The following is a 22697-nucleotide window of genomic DNA, read 5'->3' as shown; positions in this document are numbered from 1 at the left end:
GGTCAAGTCCAGATCCTCCTTTCATCAAGGCCCTCTCGATGGAATGGTCATTGATTTTCTTATGCTTACATCAAGGCTCTCCGATGGAATGGTCATTGATTTTCTATGCTTACATCAAGCCTCTCCGATGGAATGGTCATTGATTTCTTATGCTTACTCAGGCCTTCTCCGATGGAATGGTATTATTTTCTTATGCTTACATCAAAGCCTCTGGAATGTCATTTTTTATGTTCACATCAAGGCCTCTCCATGGAATGGTCATTGATTTTTGTCACACCAGGCCCTCTCTGATGGAATGGTCATTGATTTTCTTATGTTTACAGCAAGACCCTCTCTGATGGAATAGTCATTGTTTTCTCTCTTTATCAAGGCCTCTCCAATGGAATGGTCATTGATTTTGTCACATCAAGGCCCTCTCCGATGGAATGGTCATTGATTTCTTGTTTACATCAAGGCCCTCTCCGATGGAATGGTCATTGATTTTCTTATGTTTACAGCAAGACCCTCTCCGATGGAATGGTCATTGTTTTCTCTCTTTATCAAGGCCTCTCCAATGGAATGGTCATTGATTTTTGTCACATCAAGGCCTCTCCGATGGAATGGTCATTGATTTTCTTGTTTACATCAAGGCCTCTCGATGGAATGTCATTGATTTTCTTATGTTTACAGCAAGACCCTCTCCGATGGAATGGTCATTGTTTTCTCTCTTTATCAAGGCCTCTCCGATGGAATGGTCATTGATTTTCTTGTTTACATCAAGGCCCTCTCCAATGGAATGGTCATTAAATTCTTTGTCACATTAAGACCCTCTCCGATGGAATGGTCATTAATCTCTTTGTCACATTAAGACCCTCTCCTATGGAATGGTTGAGTCTTGTTTTTACTTTCCATATCATGAGCTCTTCATGGAATTGGTCGCCAGATCCGTGTGAATCAATTTTTACTCATCTTTTTCCTCTTGAAAATCCGGACAAAATTAGTGTCTTTATCTTTACTTATCTTTTACTGCGATAATTTGAAAATGTCACCTTTTCATATTATCTAATAAAATCTAAGTAAAGAGGGGCAGCTGTCAACACCCAATTTTGTCCGGGTTATAATGTATTTTATCTTTTTTCTCATAATCTTATTTTACTTTTATTTTTTATTTTTATTTTTTTATTATTATTTTATTTTATTTATTTTTATTTTATTTTTATTTTATTTTTTATTTTTATTTTTTCGTTTAATCTTATTTTATTTATTTTTATTTTATTTAAAATTTTCTTTATTTTCCTTTTTACTTTTTATTATTTAACAAAAAATGAAATGAAAAAAAAAGAAGACCAAGAGTTAACGTAAGGTTTCTGATAGCAATAGAGGAGAGGCACAACAAATATCATCAGAGATCCCTTCATTCAGCACATTCATCTTCTTCACTCATGGGGACGTTTTCTTATAGTGTTCTCTACAAAACAAAAAAAAAACACAACTTCATCCTCAGGTTGATTGACTCAACAGATTCACATCCTCTCAATCATCTCCTTCATGCTGCAACCCAACTTTTTACCACAAACCATCCCATCCCACACGGTCACCAACAATTATCACCACCTCCCGCAACACTTCCATACCACCTCAACATCACAGCACCTGCAAATAGAACTCACAAGCAAACAACCACAATCACGCATATTCGTCATCATTTCAACCTGCAGTCTCCGTTCACTGAACCGAAACCCCAATTCCAATCCCAAACAGCACACAAGCCCTCACATTTCTCATCATCAACCTAGCATGAGTCGAAACAGAAAACCAAGAGGAGAGAAACCCCTATCAGTGGCCTCGTCGCCGGCGAATTGAAGCTCTCGACGGTGGAGTGTGGCCGCATGGCGTTCTTGAACCTGGTCACGAGAATGGAGGAGGGATGGTCGCGTGGTGACGAGCCGTGGAGTCCTCGCGCGCCAGCGACGTCGCGATTCCCTCGCCGGTGACGGCGGAACCGGCGACGACCTTGAGGTGGCTGAACCCGCTGACGACGGTCTCTGGCAGGCGAGTCCTCGAGGCCATGAAGGGGATGAGTGCAGCCCCTGTCTCGCGCGCGTTGGAGAAGAAAGAAGAAGGAGATGCGTGGTCACCGGAGTTTTTTGGTGGTGGACAGCGTCGTCACCGGCGTCGTCACCGACGTCCCTGGTGCGGCGAGGCAGAGATGGAAGTGGTGTGCTGGTGGTAGGTGAACGGTGACGGGTCTTGGTGTCGAGGGAGAAAGGAGGCTTGCCTCTTGTTTCTTTGAGCAGTTAGGTTTAGGTCATTTGGTTCCATATGCCACACGTTTTTTCACAGCGCACCCCCCTTTTTTTTATCTCTGCACCTCCATGTTCATCATTTCTTTTCTTCGTGCACCACCATTTTAATATTCTCACTCTCTTGCATTTTGAGTCTGATCATGTTTGTTTCCTTCCCGCACCTCCATTCTCTTTATCCTTGCGCACCCCTCTGTTTTTAAATTGCAGCCCTTGCTTCACTGTGCACACACCTCCCAATATTTGCTGACGGCACCACATGTTTACTGACCCATTCCCTCTGCATTTTTATTGTCACTTTTTGGGCTTGTTTTATATTTTATTTGTTGCACCCCCGTCTTAACCTCTCCACCCCTGTTTTCACTTCATACACCTCCATAATTGCTAACCCCGCACCCCTGCCACACTTGTTTCACATTTTACTCTACACACCTTTTTTTTTCTTTATCTCGCACCCCTGTTTTAATTTTACGTTACGAGTACCCTATGATATTTACTAATCTCGCACCCCTGACACACTTGTTTCATGTTTATTTCATGCACTCTCACATTTACTTCACGCACCCTGCCTACTTACTGTGTGCACCTCCCATATCTTATAACTCGCACCCCCTGTGTCTTTGTTTCTTATTTTTGGGCTTGTGTTTATGCATTACTCGTGGCACCCCTCACATTACTCATGCACCCTACTATTGTTGTTTTTCTTTTTCTTTTTTTTTGTATCTTTTTGTTATTATTTTTTTTCTTTTCTTTTCCTAAAAAAGAGAAAATGAAAATATTTTAAATTATAAAAAATTACAAAAAATAGAAAAAATGAAAAAACGAAAAATATTCTTTTTTGCTTTATTGTGTCTGTCCGGTCGCCCGCACCATGTGACACTCATTTTTAAAAATACCAAAAATAGTTATCTTTTCGTTTTAGTGTATGTCTGACCGCCCGCGTCGTGTGACACGTATTTTCAAGTAATTCAAAAAATATAAAAAAATATAAAATTTTCAAAATATAAAAAAACATTCCCATTTTCAAACAAAGAGTCCTTGAATAGAACTACGTGATCCTTGATTCTCCACCGTGAGATACGTAGGAGCAAGGCCAGTCCTTGTCAGGTTCACCTCTAAAAAAAATCAAATCTTTTTCACATTTGTTTTTCAAATATCTTTTTAAGAACTACGTAACCTTGATTTCTCATTTTTTTAAGTGAGAATACGTAGGACCAAGGTCAATCCTTGTCGGGCCCAAAAATTAAAACAATATTTTTGTTTCTTTTTAGTATTATTTGTGTCATTATTTTTGGGAAAAATTAATATTTTGAAAATCACATCAACTTCGCATTTTTAATTAAAGGTACCGCCCTCGGGTGGGCGCGGTAGGGTGCTAACACCTTCCCTACGCGTAACCGACTTCCGAATCCAAAATATGGTTTTTTTGCGGACTTGTCTTATCTTTATGGTTTTCCATAGTTTTCCAGAATAACTATGGTGGCGACTCCCAAATCTTTTTTAAACCCGTTTCTTTTTTCGGTTCGCCTTCCCGTCGTGATTCCGGTTGCGACACTCCCATGGACTCTTGTCATCTTCATTTGGGATGGGCATGGCTTCGTTTTAAAACACTTCATCTTGATGAACGTTCCCTTTATTTGAGGCATGAGGGACATCAAAAGAAGTAGACATTTATGACACTGAGACAAGTAAGTAAGGATCAACATAGGCTGAAGGAGAAACAGAAAAAGAAAGAATAGAAAAAGAAGTAATATAAACTGCAGAAGGAAGGGAAAATAAAGAAAAAGAAATGGAACTAGAGAAAGTTTATTCGTCAATGTTTTTCTTCTACAGTTTGTGATGTCATTTTACAGGAACAAAAGGATAAGCATGTGAATGAAACACACCAACTTCCATGTTTAAAAAGGAAGCATGTTCATAGTGTTGTATTATGCATTTGGTCCGTCGATAAGAAGCAAATTCGTCAAACACAATGCATGGAATTATTTATTGTTACATATCAAGGTGGGGTACTGTTGCCAAGAAATGTTATCGACGGATTGCAACCATTGGAAAGTAACAAATATCAAGTTGAATTTGATCCTGGAAGAAGAGAATAAGTTTCAACTTGTGAAAAACTAAAAGTCCTTCACCAGATCATAATAAACTTACATCAAAACAAGTGTCTTAAGATTCGGGACAAATCTTCTCGAAGAAGGAGGGTATGATGTGAATTGCATATGGTTCAAATGGAGGATGACTAATGCGCCGTGTTGATGCAGTTTCTTTTACTTAAATAAGGGCCCAATGCTTTGTAAAATTGGCTGACCAAATTGTGTCTGTGCTTAACCAATTAATGGGCTTTAGTTTTGCTTTATTTTAAAGTTGAAATAAGGGTCCATATGCCAACTTAAGAACCAACCTTTGGAAGATCAAGAGGACCTTTGCTCAAAGTAGGTGGATGACTTTTGGTAGCCTTAAAGTCAGTTACAATCAACCATTAAGTAGCGGATCGTTATTAGCTTGAGTGGATCATTAATTAATAGCTTTAACCGGGATGATATTGAAATTTATATGTCTTTTGTAATTCTGATGGTTAAAGCTCCTATATCAGTTGAACCGTTTTCATCAATGAAGGCAAGCTGAGTTTTATTCAGAAAATAAACGAGTTTTATCTCATCTATGTTAGTGAGAGTGATTCTCCTAAGTTCTTGAGTGATTCAAGAATCCATGAGTTTAATCAAAGGTCCTTTATCCCTTTGTGTGTTTCAACTCTTAGGCTTATCTTCCATTCTTGGATGTGTGATGTCTATCAATTTCCGTTCCATCTTCTTTTATGTTTCCATTTTCTCGTTTTAAATAATTTCTCAAATTTCTTGCTTGTTAGCATTCCAACAATGATAGATCAGTCAAACGAATCGAACCCTGTGGATTCACATCATTTGGTATTCAGAGCCTGGCTATCTAGATTTGGAATAGGAAAGGAAGTTTATTATACAAAGTGTTTAACCGAAGGCCATCCATGTTTAGCTGCATTCGATTGGAAACGAAAACAATGTTGTGAGCCAAAGATTGGTGGAGAAACTCCTGTTACCAGCAACCTTTCATCTGGATCAAGCATGGATCAAATTCAGTACATGGCAATGTGTGAAAGAAGTATTATGTGATATTGCTCCCATGGACTCTTGTCATCTTCATTTGGGATGGGCATGGCTTGTTTTAAAACACTCCATCTTGATGAACGTTCCCTTTATTTGAGGCATGAGGGACATCAAAAGAAGTAGACATTTATGACACCAAGACAAGTCAGTAAGGATCAACGTAGGATGAAGGAGAAAACAGGAAAAAAAAGAATAGAAAAAGAAGTAATATAAACTGCATAAGGAAGGCAAAATAAAGAAAAAGAAATGGAACTAGAGAAAGTTTATTCGTCAATGGTTTTTCTTCTACAGTTTGTGATGTCATTTTACAGGAACAAAAGGATAAGCATGTGAATGAAGCACACCAACTTCCATGTTTAAAAAGGAAGCTTTTCATAGTGCTTTCTTATGCATTTGGTCCGTCGATAAGAAGCAAATTCGTCAAACACAATGCGTGGAATTATTTATTGTTACATATCAAGGTGGGGTACTGTTGCCAAGAAATGTTATCGACGGATTGCAACCATTGGAAAGTAACAAATATCAAGTTGAATTTGATCCTGGAAGAAGAGAATAAGTTTCAACTTGTGAAAAACTAAAAGTCCTTCACCAGATCATAATAAACTTACATCAAAACAAGTGTCTTAAGATTCGGGACAAATCTTCTCGAAGAAGGAGGGTATGATGTGAATTGCATGTGAGTCAAATGGAGGATGACTAATGCGCCGTGTTGATGCAGTTTCTTTTATTTAAATAAGGGCCCAATGCTTTGTAAAATTGGCTGACCAAATTGTGTTTGTGCTTAACCAATTAATAGGCTTTAGTTTTGCTTTATCTTCAAGTTGAAATAAGGGTCCATATGCCAACTTAAGAACCAACCTTTGGAAGATCAAGAGGACCTTTGCTCAGAGTTTGTGGATGACTTTTGGTAGCCTTAAATTCAGTTACAATCAACCATTAAGTAGCGGATCGTTATTAGCTTGAGTGGATCATTAATTAATGCTTTAAGCGGGATGATATTGAAATTTATGTGTCTTTTGTAATTTTGATGGTTAAAGCTCCTATATAAGTTGAACCGTTTTCATCAATGAAGGCAAGCTGAGTTTTATTCAGAAAATAAACGAGATTTATCTCATCTATGTTAGTGAGAGTGATTCTCCTAAGTTCTTGAGTGATTCAAGAATCCACGAGTTTAATCAAAGGTCCTTTACCCCTTTAGTGTTTCAACTCTTAGGCTTATCTTCCATTCTTGGAAGTGTGATGTCTATCAATTTCCGTTCCATCTTCTTTTATGTTTCCATTTTCTCGTTTTAAATAATTTCTCAAATTTCTTGCTTGTTAGCATTCCAACAATGATAGATCAGTCAAACGAATCGAACCCTGTGGATTCACATCATTTGGTATTCAGAGCCTGGGTATCTAGATTTGGAATAGGAAAGGAAGTTTATTATACAAAGTGTTTAACCGAAGGCCATCCATGTTTAGCTGCATTCGATTACGGAAGCGAAAACAGTGTTGCGAGCCAAAGATTGGTGGAGAAACTCCAGTTACCAGCAACCTTTCATCTGGATCAAGCATGGATCAAATTCAGTACATGGCAATGTGTGAAAAAAGTATTATGTGATATTGCTCCCATGGACTCTTGTCATCTTCGTTTGGGATGGGCATGGCTTCGTTTTAAAACACTCCATCTTGATGAACGTTCCCTTTATTTGAGGCATGAGGGACATCAAAAGAAGTAGACATTTATGACACCGAGACAAGTCAGTAAGGATCAACGTAGGCTGAAGGAGAAAACAGAAAAAGAAAGAATAGAAAAAGAAGTAATATAAACTGCAGAAGGAAGGGAAAACAAAGAAAAAGAAATGGAACTAGAGAAAGTTTATTCGTCAATGTTTTTTCTTCTACAGCTTGTGATGTCATTTTACAGGAACAAAAGGATAAGCATGTGAATGAAACACACCACCTTCCATGTTTAAAAAGGAAGCTTGTTCATAGTGCTTTATTATGCATTTGGTCCGTCGATAAGAAGCAAATTCGTCAAACACAATGCATGGAATTATTTATTGTTACATGTCAAGGTGGGGTACTGTTGCTAAGAAATGTTATCGACGGATTGCAACCATTGGAAAGTAACAAATATCAAGTTGAATTTGATCCTGGAAGAAGTGAATAAGTTTCAACTTGTGAAAAACTAAATGTCCTTCACCAGATCATAATAAACTTACATCAAAACAAGTGCATAAGATTCGGGACAAATCTTCTCGAAGAAGGAGGGTATGATGTGAATTGCATTGGGATCAAATGAAGGATGACTAATGCGCCGTTTTGATGTAGTTTCTTTTATTTAAATAAGGGCCCAATGCTTTGTAAAATTGGCTGACCAAATTGTGTTTGTGCTTAACCAATTAATAGGCTTCAGTTTTGCTTTATCTTCAAGTTGAAATAAGGGTCCATATGCCAACTTAAGAACCAACCTTTGGAAGATCAAGAGGACCTTTGCTCAGAGTTTGTGGATGACTTTTGGTAGCCTTAAATTCAGTTACAATCAACCATTAAGTAGCGGATCGTTATTAGCTTGAGTGGATCATTAATTAATAGCTTTAAGCGGGATGATATTGAAATTTATGTGTCTTTTGTAATTTTGATGGTTAAAGCTCCTATATAAGTTGAACCGTTTTCATCAATGAAGGCAAGCTGAGTTTTATTCAGAAAATAAACGAGATTTATCTCATCTATGTTAGTGAGAGTGATTCTCCTAAGTTCTTGAGTGATTCAAGAATCCACGAGTTTAATCAAAGGTCCTTTACCCCTTTAAGTGTTTCAACTCTTAGGCTTATCTTCCATTCTTGGAAGTGTGATGTCTATCAATTTCCGTTCCATCTTCTTTTATGTTTCCATTTTCTCGTTTTAAATAATTTCTCAAATTTCTTGCTTGTTAGCATTCCAACAATGATAGATCAGTCAAACGAATTGAACCCTGTGGATTCACATCATTTGGTATTCAGAGCCTGGGTATCTAGATTTGGAATAGGAAAGGAAGTTTATTATACAAAGTGTTTAACCGAAGGCCATCCATGTTTAGCTGCATTCGATTACGGAAGCGAAAACAGTGTTGCGAGCCAAAGATTGGTGGAGAAACTCCAGTTACCAGCAACCTTTCATCTGGATCAAGCATGGATCAAATTCAGTACATGGCAATGTGTGAAAAAAGTATTATGTGATATTGCTCCCATGGACTCTTGTCATCTTCGTTTGGGATGGGCATGGCTTCGTTTTAAAACACTCCATCTTGATGAACGTTCCCTTTATTTGAGGCATGAGGGACATCAAAAGAAGTAGACATTTATGACACCGAGACAAGTCAGTAAGGATCAACGTAGGCTGAAGGAGAAAACAGAAAAAGAAAGAATAGAAAAAGAAGTAATATAAACTACAGAAGGAAGGGAAAACAAAGAAAAAGAAATGGAACTAGAGAAAGTTTATTCGTCAATGTTTTTTCTTCTACAGCTTGTGATGTCATTTTACAGGAACAAAAGGATAAGCATGTGAATGAAACACACCACCTTCCATGTTTAAAAAGGAAGCTTGTTCATAGTGCTTTATTATGCATTTGGTCCGTCGATAAGAAGCAAATTCGTCAAACACAATGCATGGAATTATTTATTGTTACATATCAAGGTGGGGTACTGTTGCCAAGAAATGTTATCGACGGATTGCAACCATTGGAAAGTAACAAATATCAAGTTGAATTTGATCCTGGAAGAAGTGAATAAGTTTCAACTTGTGAAAAACTAAAAGTCCTTCACCAGATCATAATAAACTTACATCAAAACAAGTGTCTTAAGATTCGGGACAAATCTTCTCGAAGAAGGAGGGTATGATGTGAATTGCATGTGAGTCAAATGGAGGATGACTAATGCGGTGTTTATGCAGTTTCTTTTATTTAAATAAGGGCCCAATGCTTTGTAAAATTGGCTGACCAAATTGTGTTTGTGCTTAACCAATTAATGGGCTTTAGTTTTGCTTTATCTTCAAGTTGAAATAAGGGTCCATATGTCAACTTAAGAACCAAGCTTTGGAAGATCAAGAGGACCTTTGCTCAAAGTAGGTGGATGACTTCTGGTAGCCTTATATTCAGTTACAATCAACCATTAAGTAGCGGATCGTTATTAGCTTGAGTGGATCATTAATGAATAGCTTTAAGCGGGAAGATATTGAAATTTATGTGTCTTTTGTAATTCTGATGGTTAAAGCTCCTATATAAGTTGAACCGTTTTCGTCAATGAAGGCTAGTTGAGTTTTATTTAGAAAATTAAACGAGTTTTATCTCATCTATCTTAGTGAGATTGATTCTCCTAAGTTCTTGAGTGATTCAAGAATCCATGAGTTCAATCAAAGGTCATTTATCCCTTTGTGTGTTTCAACTCTTAGGCTTATCTTCCATTCTTTGAAGTGTGATGTCTATCAATTTCCGTTCCATCTTCTTTTATGTATCCATTTTCTCGTTTTAAATAATTTTTCAAATTTCTCGCTTGTTAGCATTCCAACAATGATAGATCAGTCAAACGAATCGAACCTTGTGGATTCACATCATTTGGTATTCAGAGCATGGCTATCTAGATTTGGAATAGGAAAGGAAGTTTATTATACAAAGTGTTTAACCGAAGGTCATCCATGTTTAGTTGCATTCGATTACGGAAGCGAAAACAATGTTAGCCAAAGATTGGTGGAGAAACTCTAGTTACCAGCAACCTTTCATCTGGATCAAGCATGGATCAAATTCAGTACATGCCAATGTGTGAAAGAAGTATTATGTGATATTGCTCCCATGGACTCCTGTCATCTTCATTTGGGATGGGCATGGCTTCGTTTTAAAACACTTCATCTTCATGAACGTTCCCTTTATTTGAGGCATGAGGGACATCAAAAGAAGTAGAAATTTATGACAAGTTTATTCGTCAATGTTTTTTCTTCTACAGTTTGTGATGTCATTTTACAGGAACAAAAGGATAAGCATGTGAATGAAACACACCAACTTCAATGTTTAAAAGGGAAGCTTGTTCATAGTGCTTTATTATCCATTTGGTCCGTCGATAAGAAGCAAATTCGTCAAACACAATGCATGGAATTATTTATGGTTACATATCAAGGTCGGGTACTGTTGCCAAGAAATGTTATCGACGGATTGCAACCATTGGAAAGTAACAAATATCAAGTTGAATTTGATCCTGGAAGAAGACAATAAGTTTCAACATGTGAAAAAACTAAAAGTCCTTCACCAGATCATAATAAACTTACATCAAAACAAGTGTCTTAAGATTCGGGACAAATCTTCTCGAAGAAGGAGGGTATGATGTGAATTGCATGTGGATCAAATGGAGGATGACTAATGCGCCGTGTTGATGCAGTTTCTTTTATTTAAATAAGGGCCCAATGCTTTGTAAAATTGGCTGACCAAATTGTGTTTGTGCTTAACCAATTAATGGGCTTTAGTTTTGCTTTATCTTCAAGTTGAAATAAGGGGCCATATACCAACTTAAGAACCAACCTTTGGAAGATCAAGAGGACCTTTGCTCAAAGTAGGTGGATGACTTTTGGTAGCCTTAAATTCAGTTACAATCAACCATTAAGTAGCAGATCGTTATTAGCTTGAGTGGATCATTAATGAATAGCTTTAAGCGGGATGATATTGAAATTTATGTGTCTTTTGTAATTCTGATGGTTAAAGCTCCTATATAAGTTGAACCATTTTCATCAATGAAGGCAAGCTGAGTTTTATTCAGAAAATAAACGAGTTTTATCTCATCTATCTTAGTGAGAGTGATTCTCCTAAGTTCTTGAGTGATTCAAGAATCCATGAGTTTAATCAAAGGTCCTTTATCCCTTTGTGTGTTTCAACTCTTAGGCTTATCTTCCATTCTTTGAAGTGTGATGTCTATCAATTTCCGTTCCATCTTCTTTTATGTTTCCATTTTCTCGTTTTAAATAATTTCTCAAATTTCTCGCTTGTTAGCATTCCAACAATGATAGATCAGTCAAACGAATCGAACCTTGTGGATTCACATCATTTGGCATTCAGAGCCTGGCTATCTAGATTTGGAATAGGAAAGGAAGTTTATTATACAAAGTGTTTAACCGAAGGCCATCCATGTTTCGTTGCATTCGATTACGGAAGCGAAAACAATGTTGTGAGCCAAAGATTGGTGGAGAAACTCCACTTACCAGCAACCTTTCATCTGGATCAAGCATGGATCAAATTCAGTACATGGAAATGTGTGAAAGAAGTATTATGTGATATTGCTCCCATGGACTCTTGTCATCTTCTTTTGGGATGGGCATGACTTTGTTTTAAAACACTCCATCTTGATGAACGTTCCCTTTATTTGAGGCATGAGGGACATCAAAAGAAGTAGAAATTTATGACACCAAGACAAGTCAGTAAGAATCAACGTAGGCTGAAGGAGAAACCAGAAAAAGAAAGAATAGAAAAAGAAGTAATATAAACGGCAGAAGGAAGGGAAAATAAAGAAAAAGAAATGGAACTAGAGAAAGTTTATTCGTCAATATTTTTTCTTCTACTGTTTGTGATGTCATTTTACAGGAACAAAAGGATAAGCATGTGAATGAAACACACCAACTTCCATGTTTAAAAAGGAAGCTTGTTCATAGTGCTTTATTATGGATTTGGTCTGTCGATAAGAAGCAAATTCGTCAAACACAATGCATGGAATTATTCATTGTTACATATCAGGATGGAGTACTGTTGCCAAGAAATGTTATCGACGAATTGCAACCATTGGGAAGTAACAAATATCAGGTTGAATATGATCCTAGAAGAAGAGAATTAGTTTCAACTTGTGAAAAAATAAAAGTCCTTCACAAGATCATAATAAACTTACATCAAAACTAGTGTCTTAAGATTCGGCACAAATCTTCTAGAAGAAGGAGGGTACGATGTGAATTGCATATGGGTCAAATGGAGGATGACTAATGCATCGTGTTGATGCAGTTTCTTTTATTTAAATAAGGGTCCAATGCTTTGTAAAATTGGCTGACCAATTGTGTTTGTGCTTAACCAAGACAAGTCAGTAAGAATCAAAGGCTGAAGGAGAAACCAGGAAAAGAAAGAATAGAAAAAGAAGTAATATAAACGGCAGAACGAAGGGAAAACAAAGAAAAAGAAATGGAACTAGAGAAAGTTTATTCGTCAATGTTTTTTCTTCTACTGTTTGTGATGTCATTTTACAGGAACAAAAGGATAAGCATGTGAATGAAACACACCACCTTCCATGTTTAAAAAGGAAGCTTGTTCATAGTGCTTTATTATGCATTTGGTCTGTCGATAAGAAGCAAATTCGTCAAACACAATGCATGGAATTATTCATTGTTACATATCAAGATGGAGTACTGTTGCCAAGAAATGTTATCGACGAATTGCAACCATTGGAAAGTAACAAATATCAGGTTGAATTTGATCCTAGAAGAAGAGAATTAGTTTCAACTTGTGAAAAAATAAAAGTCCTTCACAAGATCATAATAAACTTACATCAAAACTAGTGTCTTAAGATTCGGGACAAATCTTCTAGAAGAAGGAGGGTACGATGTGAATTGCATATGGGTCAAATGGAGGATGACTAATGCATCGTGTTGATGCAGTTTCTTTTATTTAAATAAGGGTCCAATGCTTTGTAGAATTGGCTGACCAAATTGTGTTTGTGCTTAACCAATTAATGGACTTTAGTTTTGCTTTATCTTCAAGTTGAAATAAGGGTCCATATGCCAACTTAAGAACCAACCTTTGCAAGATCAAGAGGACCTTTGCTCAGAGTTTGTGGATGACTTTTGGTAGCCTTAAATTCAGTTACAATCAACCATTAAGTAGCGGATCGTTATTAGCTTGAGTGGATCATTAATTAATGGCTTTAAGCGGGATGATATTGAATTTTATGTGTCTTTTGTAATTCAGATGGTTAAAGCTCCTATATAAGTTGAACCATTTTCATCAATGAAGGCAAGCTGAGTTTTATTAAGAAAATAATCGAGTTTTATCTCATCTATCTTAGTGAGAGTGATTCACCTAAGTTCTTGAGTGATTCAAGAATTCATTAGTTTAATCAAAGGTCCTTTATCCCTTTGTGTGTTTCAACTCTTAGGCTTATCTTCCGTTCTTGGAAGTGTGATGTCTATCAATTTCCGTTCCATCTTCTTTTACGTTTACATTTTCTCGTTTTAAGTAATTTCTCAAATTTCTTGCTTGTTAGCATTCCAACAATGATAGATCAGTCAAACGAATCGAACCTTGTGGATTCACTTCATTTGGTATTAAGAGCCTGGCTATCTAGATTTGGAATAGGAAAGGAAGTTTATTATACAAAGTGTTTAACCGAAGGCCATCCATGTTTCGTTGCATTCGACTACGGAAGCGAAAACAATGTTGTGAGCCAAAGATTGGTGGAGAAACTCCACTTACCAGCAACCTTTCATCTGGATCAAGCATGGATCAAATTCAGTACATGGCAATGTGTGAAAGAAGTATTATGTGATATTGCTCCCATGGACTCTTGTCATCTTCTTTTGGGATGGGCATGGCTTTGTTTTAAAACACTCCATCTTGATGAACGTTCCCTTTATTTGAGGCATGATGGACATCAAAAGAAGTAGAAATTTATGACACCAAGACAAGTCAGTAAGAATCAACGTAGGCTGAAGGAGAAACCATAAAAAGAAACAATAGAAAAAGAAGTAATATAAACGGTAGAAGGAAGGGAAAATAAAGAAAAAGAAATGGAACTAGAGAAAGTTTATTCGTCAATGTTTTTTCTTCTACAGTTTGTGTTGTCATTTTAGAGGAACAAAAGGATAAACATGTGAATGAAGCACACCAACTTCCATGTTTAAAAAGGAAGCTTGTTCATAGTGCTTTATTATGCATTTGGTCCGTCGATAAGAAGCAAATTCGTCAAACACAATGCATGGAATTATTTATTGTTACATATCAAGGTGGGGTACTTGATAGGAATCTTAATGGGAAAAGGATCTAAAGGGTTTAGATTTGCTGGAAAAACAGAATTGAAATGGAATAGAATGGCACACACAACTGGACAAGGTCACGCTGCACCCCAATCTCAACATTCAGTTATCATCCAAAGGAATTACTATTCGTGGCTTTGGTTCGTTAAGGTTCCTTTAAGAATTATGTGCACGAGATCAATGAAGGTTCCATAACAGAAAAATAACAATGGCAACGAAATGATTTCAGAACGTATTGGATTAGGCCCTGGATGTAAACATGCTTGACGTGAAAAAGGTTCTATGGACATTAGGTTCTGTAAGATTGATTCAAGAATTCTGGACCAAGAGTAGCGTAATCAACATACAAGGGAAACAATGTAACACGAATTCAAACAAGAAAACTTACAAGACAATGAAGGATAGCATCACACCATCCACACGTATACCACACATAAGCTTCACACCTATGATGGCTGGATTTTGCCTTGATTCACACAAGGATCAATGAGCATCACACTCACCCAAATTCTTCACGAAAATGGAAAGAGAATTCATTCAATAATCATCCAAAAAAAAAAAAACTGAAGTTCACGTGTTCAGCCCTTGTTTTTGTCTAGGGTGCTGAATTTGCTACCAAGGTAACCACCCCACTATCAAAATAACCGCTCCACTACTCTAGAAGCACGGCCACATGGCTTTTTGGCTGAACAAGTCACTTAGTTCCCTTACATTTAATTGAAAATACACGGAAATTAACAAAAATAAACATTACATTAAATTAAAAACACCCTAAAAATAACACAATAAAAATTCCTATGCTACTATGTGCCACACGAACTAACACATAAAAATTTCCATGCCACTATGTGCCACCAATATTGCTTTCACGCATTTTGGAGCTCAACTTCATCCTTAGCTTCATCCTTCCAAGTGATCAAGTAAACAAGCTTATGTGTAGGATCCTTGACCACATCTTCTAAGAGATTTAGAATTAGCCTTTGTAATGTTGCCTTGGTTTGCTTGGCCTTGGATCTCGTCATAGGACCTCCTATCCCTTGTAGAGAGTTCTCCTCTTCTTTGGTTAGCTTGGATCCAGGTTGGTGAGAGATGTCCTCATCATTCCCTCCCTCTTGAACCGGATGGGTCTCCAAATCCGAACCAGCTTTCTTCAAAGCCGAACCATCTTCACCTGCATCAAACAAAGATAAGTCAGCAACATTAAAAGTAGGAGACACATTATACTCACCTGGCATTTGGATCTTGTAAGCATTGTCATTGATCCTTTCCAAGACTTGGAATGGTCCATCTCCTCTAGGCAGCAACTTGGATTTCCTTTGTTCGGGAAATCTCTCTTTCCTCATGTGTACCCACACCCAATCTCCTGGTTGGAACACAACTCTCCTTCTACCTTTGTTGGCTTGCTTTGCGTAGCTCGCATTCTTCTTGGTGATTTGATCTTTAACTTTCTCATGAAGCTTCCGCACAAACTCTGCCTTTGCCTGTCCTTCAGTATGCTTAAACACAGAAATGTTAGGCACAGGTAATAAATCAAGTGGAGATAAAGGATTAAACCCATACACTACCTCAAAAGGAGAATGATTAGTGGAAGAATGGACAGCTCGGTTATAAGCAAACTCAATATGGGGTAGGCAAGCCTCCCAACGTTTCAGATTGTGCTTCAACACTGCTCTAAGCATAGCACCAAGTGTCCTATTAACCACCTCAGTTTGGCCATCTGTTTGGGGGTGACAAGTAGTAGAGAACAACAACTTAGTTCCTAATCTACCCCACAAACTTCTCCAAAAGTGGCTCAAGAACTTAGAGTCCCTATCACTCACAATACTCCTAGGCATACCATGTATCCTAATGATCTCTTTAAAGACAAGGTCAGCAACGTGACTAGCATCATTTACCTTTTTGCATGGAATAAAATGAGCCATCTTGGAAAACCTATCCACCACAACTAGTATGGAGTCTCGGCCAGTACTTGATCGAGGCAATCCAAGCACAAAATCCATGGACAAATCCACCCAAGGGTGTTCAGGAACAGGAAGAGGAGTGTATAAACCTTGGGGAAGAACTTTAGACTTAGCTTGTCTACACTCAATGCATGACTCACACAGTTTGGCTACATCCTTTTTCATGTTAACCCAATAGAAATGCTCATGCAAGATGTCATAAGTTCTAAGCACTCCAAAATGACCCATCAACCCCCCTCTATGTGCTTCCTTCACTAAGAGTTCTCTAATGGAAGATTGAGGAACACATAGCCTATTTGCTCTAAACAAGAACCCCTCAAATCTATAGTACTCATCCTTGGCCATCTTTTCACACTCCTTGTACCTTTGGCCGAACTCTTTATCCTCCTCATACAACCCCTTCAACACTTCCAAACCCAACAACTTGGTCTCAACCATAGATAGTAGCGCATGTCTCCTAGATAGGGCATCCGCAACCACATTTCCTTTCCCTTTCTTGTACTTAATGACATATGGAAATTGCTCTAAGAATTCAACCCATTTGGCATGTCTTGTATTAAGCTTACCTTGACCCTTGAGATACTTAAGAGACTCATGGTCACTATGGATAACGAATTCCTTGGGAAAAAGATAATGTTGCCAAGTTTTGAGGGCTCTCACTAAGGCATAGAGTTCCTTGTCATAAGTAGAGTAATTCAAGGCTGCTCCACTCAATTTTTCACTAAAGTATGCTATGGGATGGCCTTCTTGAAGTAGAACAGCTCCTATACCTATGCCAGAAGCGTCACACTCTATCTCAAAGGATTTGGAAAAATTGGGCAATGCTAGGATGGGTGCACTCACTAGTCTTTGCTTAAGAGTTTGGAAAGCTTTCTCTTGTTTTTCCCCCCACTTGAAGCTCACGTTTTTCTTCACTAACTCATTTAAGGGGGCTGCCAAGGTGCTGAAATCTCTCACAAATCTCCTATAGAAACTAGCCAGGCCATGAAAACTCCTAATATCACTCACGGATTTGGGTGTTGGCCACTCTTGTATGGCCTTCACTTTGGATTGATCAACTTCTACCCCTTTTGAACTCACCACAAAACCCAGAAATACCACATGGTCTTGACAAAACATGCATTTCTCAAGATTAGCATACAACTTTTCATGTCTCAAAGCAGATAACACAGAATGCAAATGTTGAGCATGCAAGTCCAAATCAGCACTATAGATCAGAATATCATCAAAATACACTACCACAAAATGCCCTATAAAATCTCGTAGAACATGATTCATCAACCTCATGAATGTGCTTGGTGCATTAGTTAATCCAAATGGCATAACCAGCCACTCATACAACCCAAATTTGGTTTTAAAAGCAGTTTTCCATTCATCTCCTTCTCTAATCCTAATTTGGTTGTATCCACTTTTCAAATCAATTTTTGAAAACACTTGTGCACCATGCAATTCATCAAGTAAATCATCAAGTCTAGGAATGGGATGCCTATACTTAATGGTAATGCTATTCACACTTCTACAGTCACTACACATGCGCCAAGAACCATCTTTCTTAGGCACCAAAATCACAGGAACAGCACATGGAGATATAGAATCTCTTACCCAACCTTTCTCTAAGAGAGCTTCCACTTGCCTTTGTATCTCCTTGGTCTCCTCGGGATTGCTCCTATACGCTGGCCTGTTTGGAATGGTGGCTCCAGGTATCAAATCCACTTGATGTTCTATTCCCCTCAATGGTGGTAATCCACTAGGCAAATCCGAGGGGAAAACATCCTTGAATTCCTGCAAAATAGAAGAAATAGAAGATGGCAAGGAAGTGGGAAATTCAGGGTTAGTATTCAAAACAGGTTTGCATACAAGCATATATAAGGGTTGCCGTGCTAACAACACCTTCCTCACTTCCCTCTCTTTTGCTATCTCTCTCACATTGGTGTTTCTCTCCTTGCCTCTCTTTTCCTCTCTCTTAGTGTTTGATCTTTTCTCGTCACTCACACTCTCTACCACGCTCTCACTCTCAACTTTCTTTTCTCTCATGATTTTCTCTCTCAACCTCACTTGATCATGACACACCTCTTGTGGGCTTAAAGGTTTAAGCACCACCTTCTTTCCTTGATGTGTAAAAGAGATCTTGTTGGAGAATCCATCATGGATGGTCTTGTGGTCATGCTGCCATGGTCTCCCCAACAATAGATGACACGCCTCCATAGGCACCACATCACATGAAATCACATCAGAATAAGTCCCAATGACTATGGGCACCTCCACTTGCTGTTTCACTTTAATTTCTCCTTCATCACTTAGCCATTGCAAACGGTAAGGTCTGGGATGAGGCTTGGTAGGAAGATTCAACTTGGATACTAGCCTTGTACTAGCCACATTAGCGCAACTCCCACTATCCACAATCACCATGCAAAGTTGCCCTTGGACAATACACCTAGTGTGGAAAATGTTGTCCCTTTGGCTTTCATCCATGGCTTCTATATGAGATCCTAATAGTCTCCTCACCATCAACAATCCCTTCTCGTTCATTTCTGGTCCAACATCCTCATCCTCCTCTCCTTCAGATTCTTCATTTGCATCTGACTCACTAGAATATCCTCCATCATCTCTAATCACCACAGTCCTCTTGGTAGGACATTCATATGCATAGTGCCCCTTGCCTTGGCATTTGAAGCATGTAATGTCTCTAGTTCTTTTTGGTACAGCTTCATTGCCCTTAGAAGGCTTAGGATCCGCTTCTTTGGTGGCCTTGGTACTCATGGCCGAACTGGTCTCTCCCTTGGCCGAATAGGGTGATGACTTATATCCCTCCCTCTTAGCCTTGTCCTTCCACCCATAAGTAGAAGACGACGCCATTCTCCTTGAAGCTCCCTTCCTTTTGAGTTGCTCTTCTACTTGGATGGCTTTATGGAGAAGATCCTCCATCTCCACAAACTCCTGCAACTCAACCACATCACGGATATCATTATTCAACCCATTAATGAACCTAGCCATTGTTACCTCAGGATCTTCCTCAAGCTTAGCTTGGATCATTAACATCTCCATCTCTTTGTGGTAATCCTCCACACTTCGGCTTCCTTGAGTAATTCTTTGAAGCTTAAACTTCATATCCCTTTGATAGGATGCAGGGACATATCTCCTCCTCATGAGCCTCCTCAATTCCTCCCATGTGTCTACTGGTGGATCTCCATCTCCTTGCCTCTCCCTTTGAAGCTTGTGCCACCAAATCAATGCATAGTGTGAGAATTCGGATGCTGCCAACCTCACCTTTTGTTCCTCCTCAAAGTTGCCGCAATCAAACACATTCTCCATCTTGAGCTCCCAATTAAAGTAAGCTTCGGGATCATTCTTTCCTGCAAAAGAGGGAATGTTTAGTTTAATTCCTTGGAGAGGATTGCCCCACTGCTCCCTATTCCTCCTTTCTTCATCATATCTCGCCACCCTTGTTTCTTGCCTCCTTACACCTCTTCTTGTTACTCCATCATTCTCCAACCTATCAATTCTCTCATGTATCTCATCATTGGCTTGTCGGAGTAATCTTTCAAGATGTTGAGTAAGAGCTTGCATTTGAATGGGACTAATGCCTGCCCCTCCTTCTTGGTTTGAATCTGCCATCTCACAAAATAATGCTTGTAGACAAGATAAAAGGTTAAGCCAAATAGAATCCAGCACCTAATCTACCTCACCAAATAATTTCCTCTCAAGTGTTTCTCTCAATTCGGCTTTTACTAATAATGTAAATTTCTCTCTAGCCTTTTACCACTCTTGATGCACTCAATCCTTGAGAGTCACAAGGTTACTTCAGCCACACAAAGATGATCTACCTAAATGCAGAATGCGCCTATAACAATTATAGTAATGATGCTATCACTAGAGGCCAAAAAACAAGACACCAAAACACAAAAAGAAGGCAAAGAACACCACACAAACAAAGACACACTAACTAGGTCACGGTTTTAACTCCAATGCAGACTTGAAAATTTCAGAATTCACCACTTGTAAAAACATACAGCAACTGCCCTTAAACCATGCCAATTCAGAATTCAATTTTGAACAAACACAATGCTGCACTTATATTCTTCAGTTTCGGAAATTTTTTATAGCAGCCCTCACATACAATAACAATTGGATTTCTTTTCTTTTCCAGAATTCAGAACACAAATTGGCACGTTGCAAAATAGATTAGTACCTTCTTGTTGCTGTTCAATACAAACCCTTAACTAGCTCTGAATACCAAATGATAGGAATCTTAATGGGAAAAGGATCTAAAGGGTTTAGATTTGCTGGAAAAACAGAATTGAAATGGAATAGAATGGCACACACAACTGGACAAGGTCACGCTGCACCCCAATCTCAACATTCAGTTATCATCCAAAGGAATTACTATTCGTGGCTTTGGTTCGTTAAGGTTCCTTTAAGAATTATGTGCACGAGATCAATGAAGGTTCCATAACAGAAAAATAACAATGGCAACGAAATGATTTCAGAACGTATTGGATTAGGCCCTGGATGTAAACATGCTTGACGTGAAAAAGGTTCTATGGACATTAGGTTCTGTAAGATTGATTCAAGAATTCTGGACCAAGAGTAGCGTAATCAACATACAAGGGAAACAATGTAACACGAATTCAAACAAGAAAACTTACAAGACAATGAAGGATAGCATCACACCATCCACACGTATACCACACATAAGCTTCACACCTATGATGGCTGGATTTTGCCTTGATTCACACAAGGATCAATGAGCATCACACTCACCCAAATTCTTCACGAAAATGGAAAGAGAATTCATTCAATAATCATCCAAAAAAAAAAAACTGAAGTTCACGTGTTCAGCCCTTGTTTTTGTCTAGGGTGCTGAATTTGCTACCAAGGTAACCACCCCACTATCAAAATAACCGCTCCACTACTCTAGAAGCACGGCCACATGGCTTTTTGGCTGAACAAGTCACTTAGTTCCCTTACATTTAATTGAAAATACACGGAAATTAACAAAAATAAACATTACATTAAATTAAAAACACCCTAAAAATAACACAATAAAAATTCCTATGCTACTATGTGCCACACGAACTAACACATAAAAATTTCCATGCCACTATGTGCCACCAATATTGCTTTCACGCATTTTGGAGCTCAACTTCATCCTTAGCTTCATCCTTCCAAGTGATCAAGTAAACAAGCTTATGTGTAGGATCCTTGACCACATCTTCTAAGAGATTTAGAATTAGCCTTTGTAATGTTGCCTTGGTTTGCTTGGCCTTGGATCTCGTCATAGGACCTCCTATCCCTTGTAGAGAGTTCTCCTCTTCTTTGGTTAGCTTGGATCCAGGTTGGTGAGAGATGTCCTCATCAGTACTGTTGCCAAGAAATGTTATCGACGGATTGCAACCAAAGCTCTAGATACCAAATGATGAAGGATTATCTTGTTTCCTTTTAGAGTTATGAATATGGTGAAGTTGTTTAAGAAAGCTTTTTGAAAATTCCCACTGGACATTAAGATAGCATGCTATCTAGATGTGAAGGTTCATTTCTCAAGCTCATGAATGGAAGAAGAGAGTTGGATTCAAGCTTAAACACACACAGCAATAACAACACTAAAGAGCAAAATGAAAGAAGAAACAATAAAAATGGAAAGCATAGAAGATGAAGAATGGAAGAAGCACGCCACTCATAGGGGGGGATCTAAGCCAACCAAGCCCTAGAGATGAGTGATGGTGCCGCCACTTGCAAGCAAGATAAGGCAAAGGTGAGTTCACTTCTAGGAAGGAGAGCTCACGAAAATTGGTGGTTGAATGCACAAAGTTTATAACAAAATGATCAACCCTTTTACAAGACAAGGAGCACCCTTTAAATAGGAGTTCATAGGGGTCCTTTAGCAAATACAAAAACATGAAAAAGGATTAACTAGCAAACCCTAAACCTAATGTGAGAGTGAGTCTTGGCCAAGTGAAGGGAGATGATTGGTGGAGGCATTCCCATGAGGATTCTAGGCCAAAAGAGGAAAGAGACCAAGTGACCTTCTAAGGCATAAACCACAAAGGCAAAAGGAGACAAGGTACATGTCTACTTTTGCTTTTGCTTTATGCTTTTTGCTTTCCTCTCTCTTCCACTTCATCCAAGTGCTCCAATCACCAAGTGCCACCTAGCCATGCTCTACTTTCTCTTAATTACCTACAAAACAAGACAAACAAGGATTAACATGTTGGTTTAAGTTAATCTAATCTTGGTAAAAGGTCAACTTTGGATTAAAGTCAACAAGTCAACCAAAATAAATCAACTAGAAACCAACTTAGGGA

General features: G+C 38.3%; 1 protein-coding gene across 1 annotated transcript; it reads right to left on the bottom strand.

The window, feature by feature from the left end:
- Positions 1 to 15300: 15300 nt before the first annotated feature.
- LOC114172946 lies at positions 15301 to 20010 on the bottom strand. The gene is made up of 5 exons (XM_028057119.1): positions 18397 to 20010; positions 18025 to 18312; positions 16376 to 17946; positions 15663 to 16015; positions 15301 to 15605 (listed from the first exon to the last, which is right to left on the bottom strand). The coding sequence occupies exons 1-5, from the start codon at positions 20008 to 20010 to the stop codon at positions 15301 to 15303; spliced, it is 4131 nt and encodes a 1376-aa protein (XP_027912920.1).
- Positions 20011 to 22697: the final 2687 nt, after the last annotated feature.

This window comes from Vigna unguiculata, unplaced genomic scaffold (assembly GCF_004118075.2).
Source record: "Vigna unguiculata cultivar IT97K-499-35 unplaced genomic scaffold, ASM411807v1 contig_78, whole genome shotgun sequence".
In the NCBI taxonomy this organism is placed as follows: Eukaryota; Viridiplantae; Streptophyta; class Magnoliopsida; order Fabales; family Fabaceae; genus Vigna; species Vigna unguiculata.
Note: the sequence above shows the minus strand (reverse complement) of the source record. Positions and strands in the feature narration are given on the sequence as shown.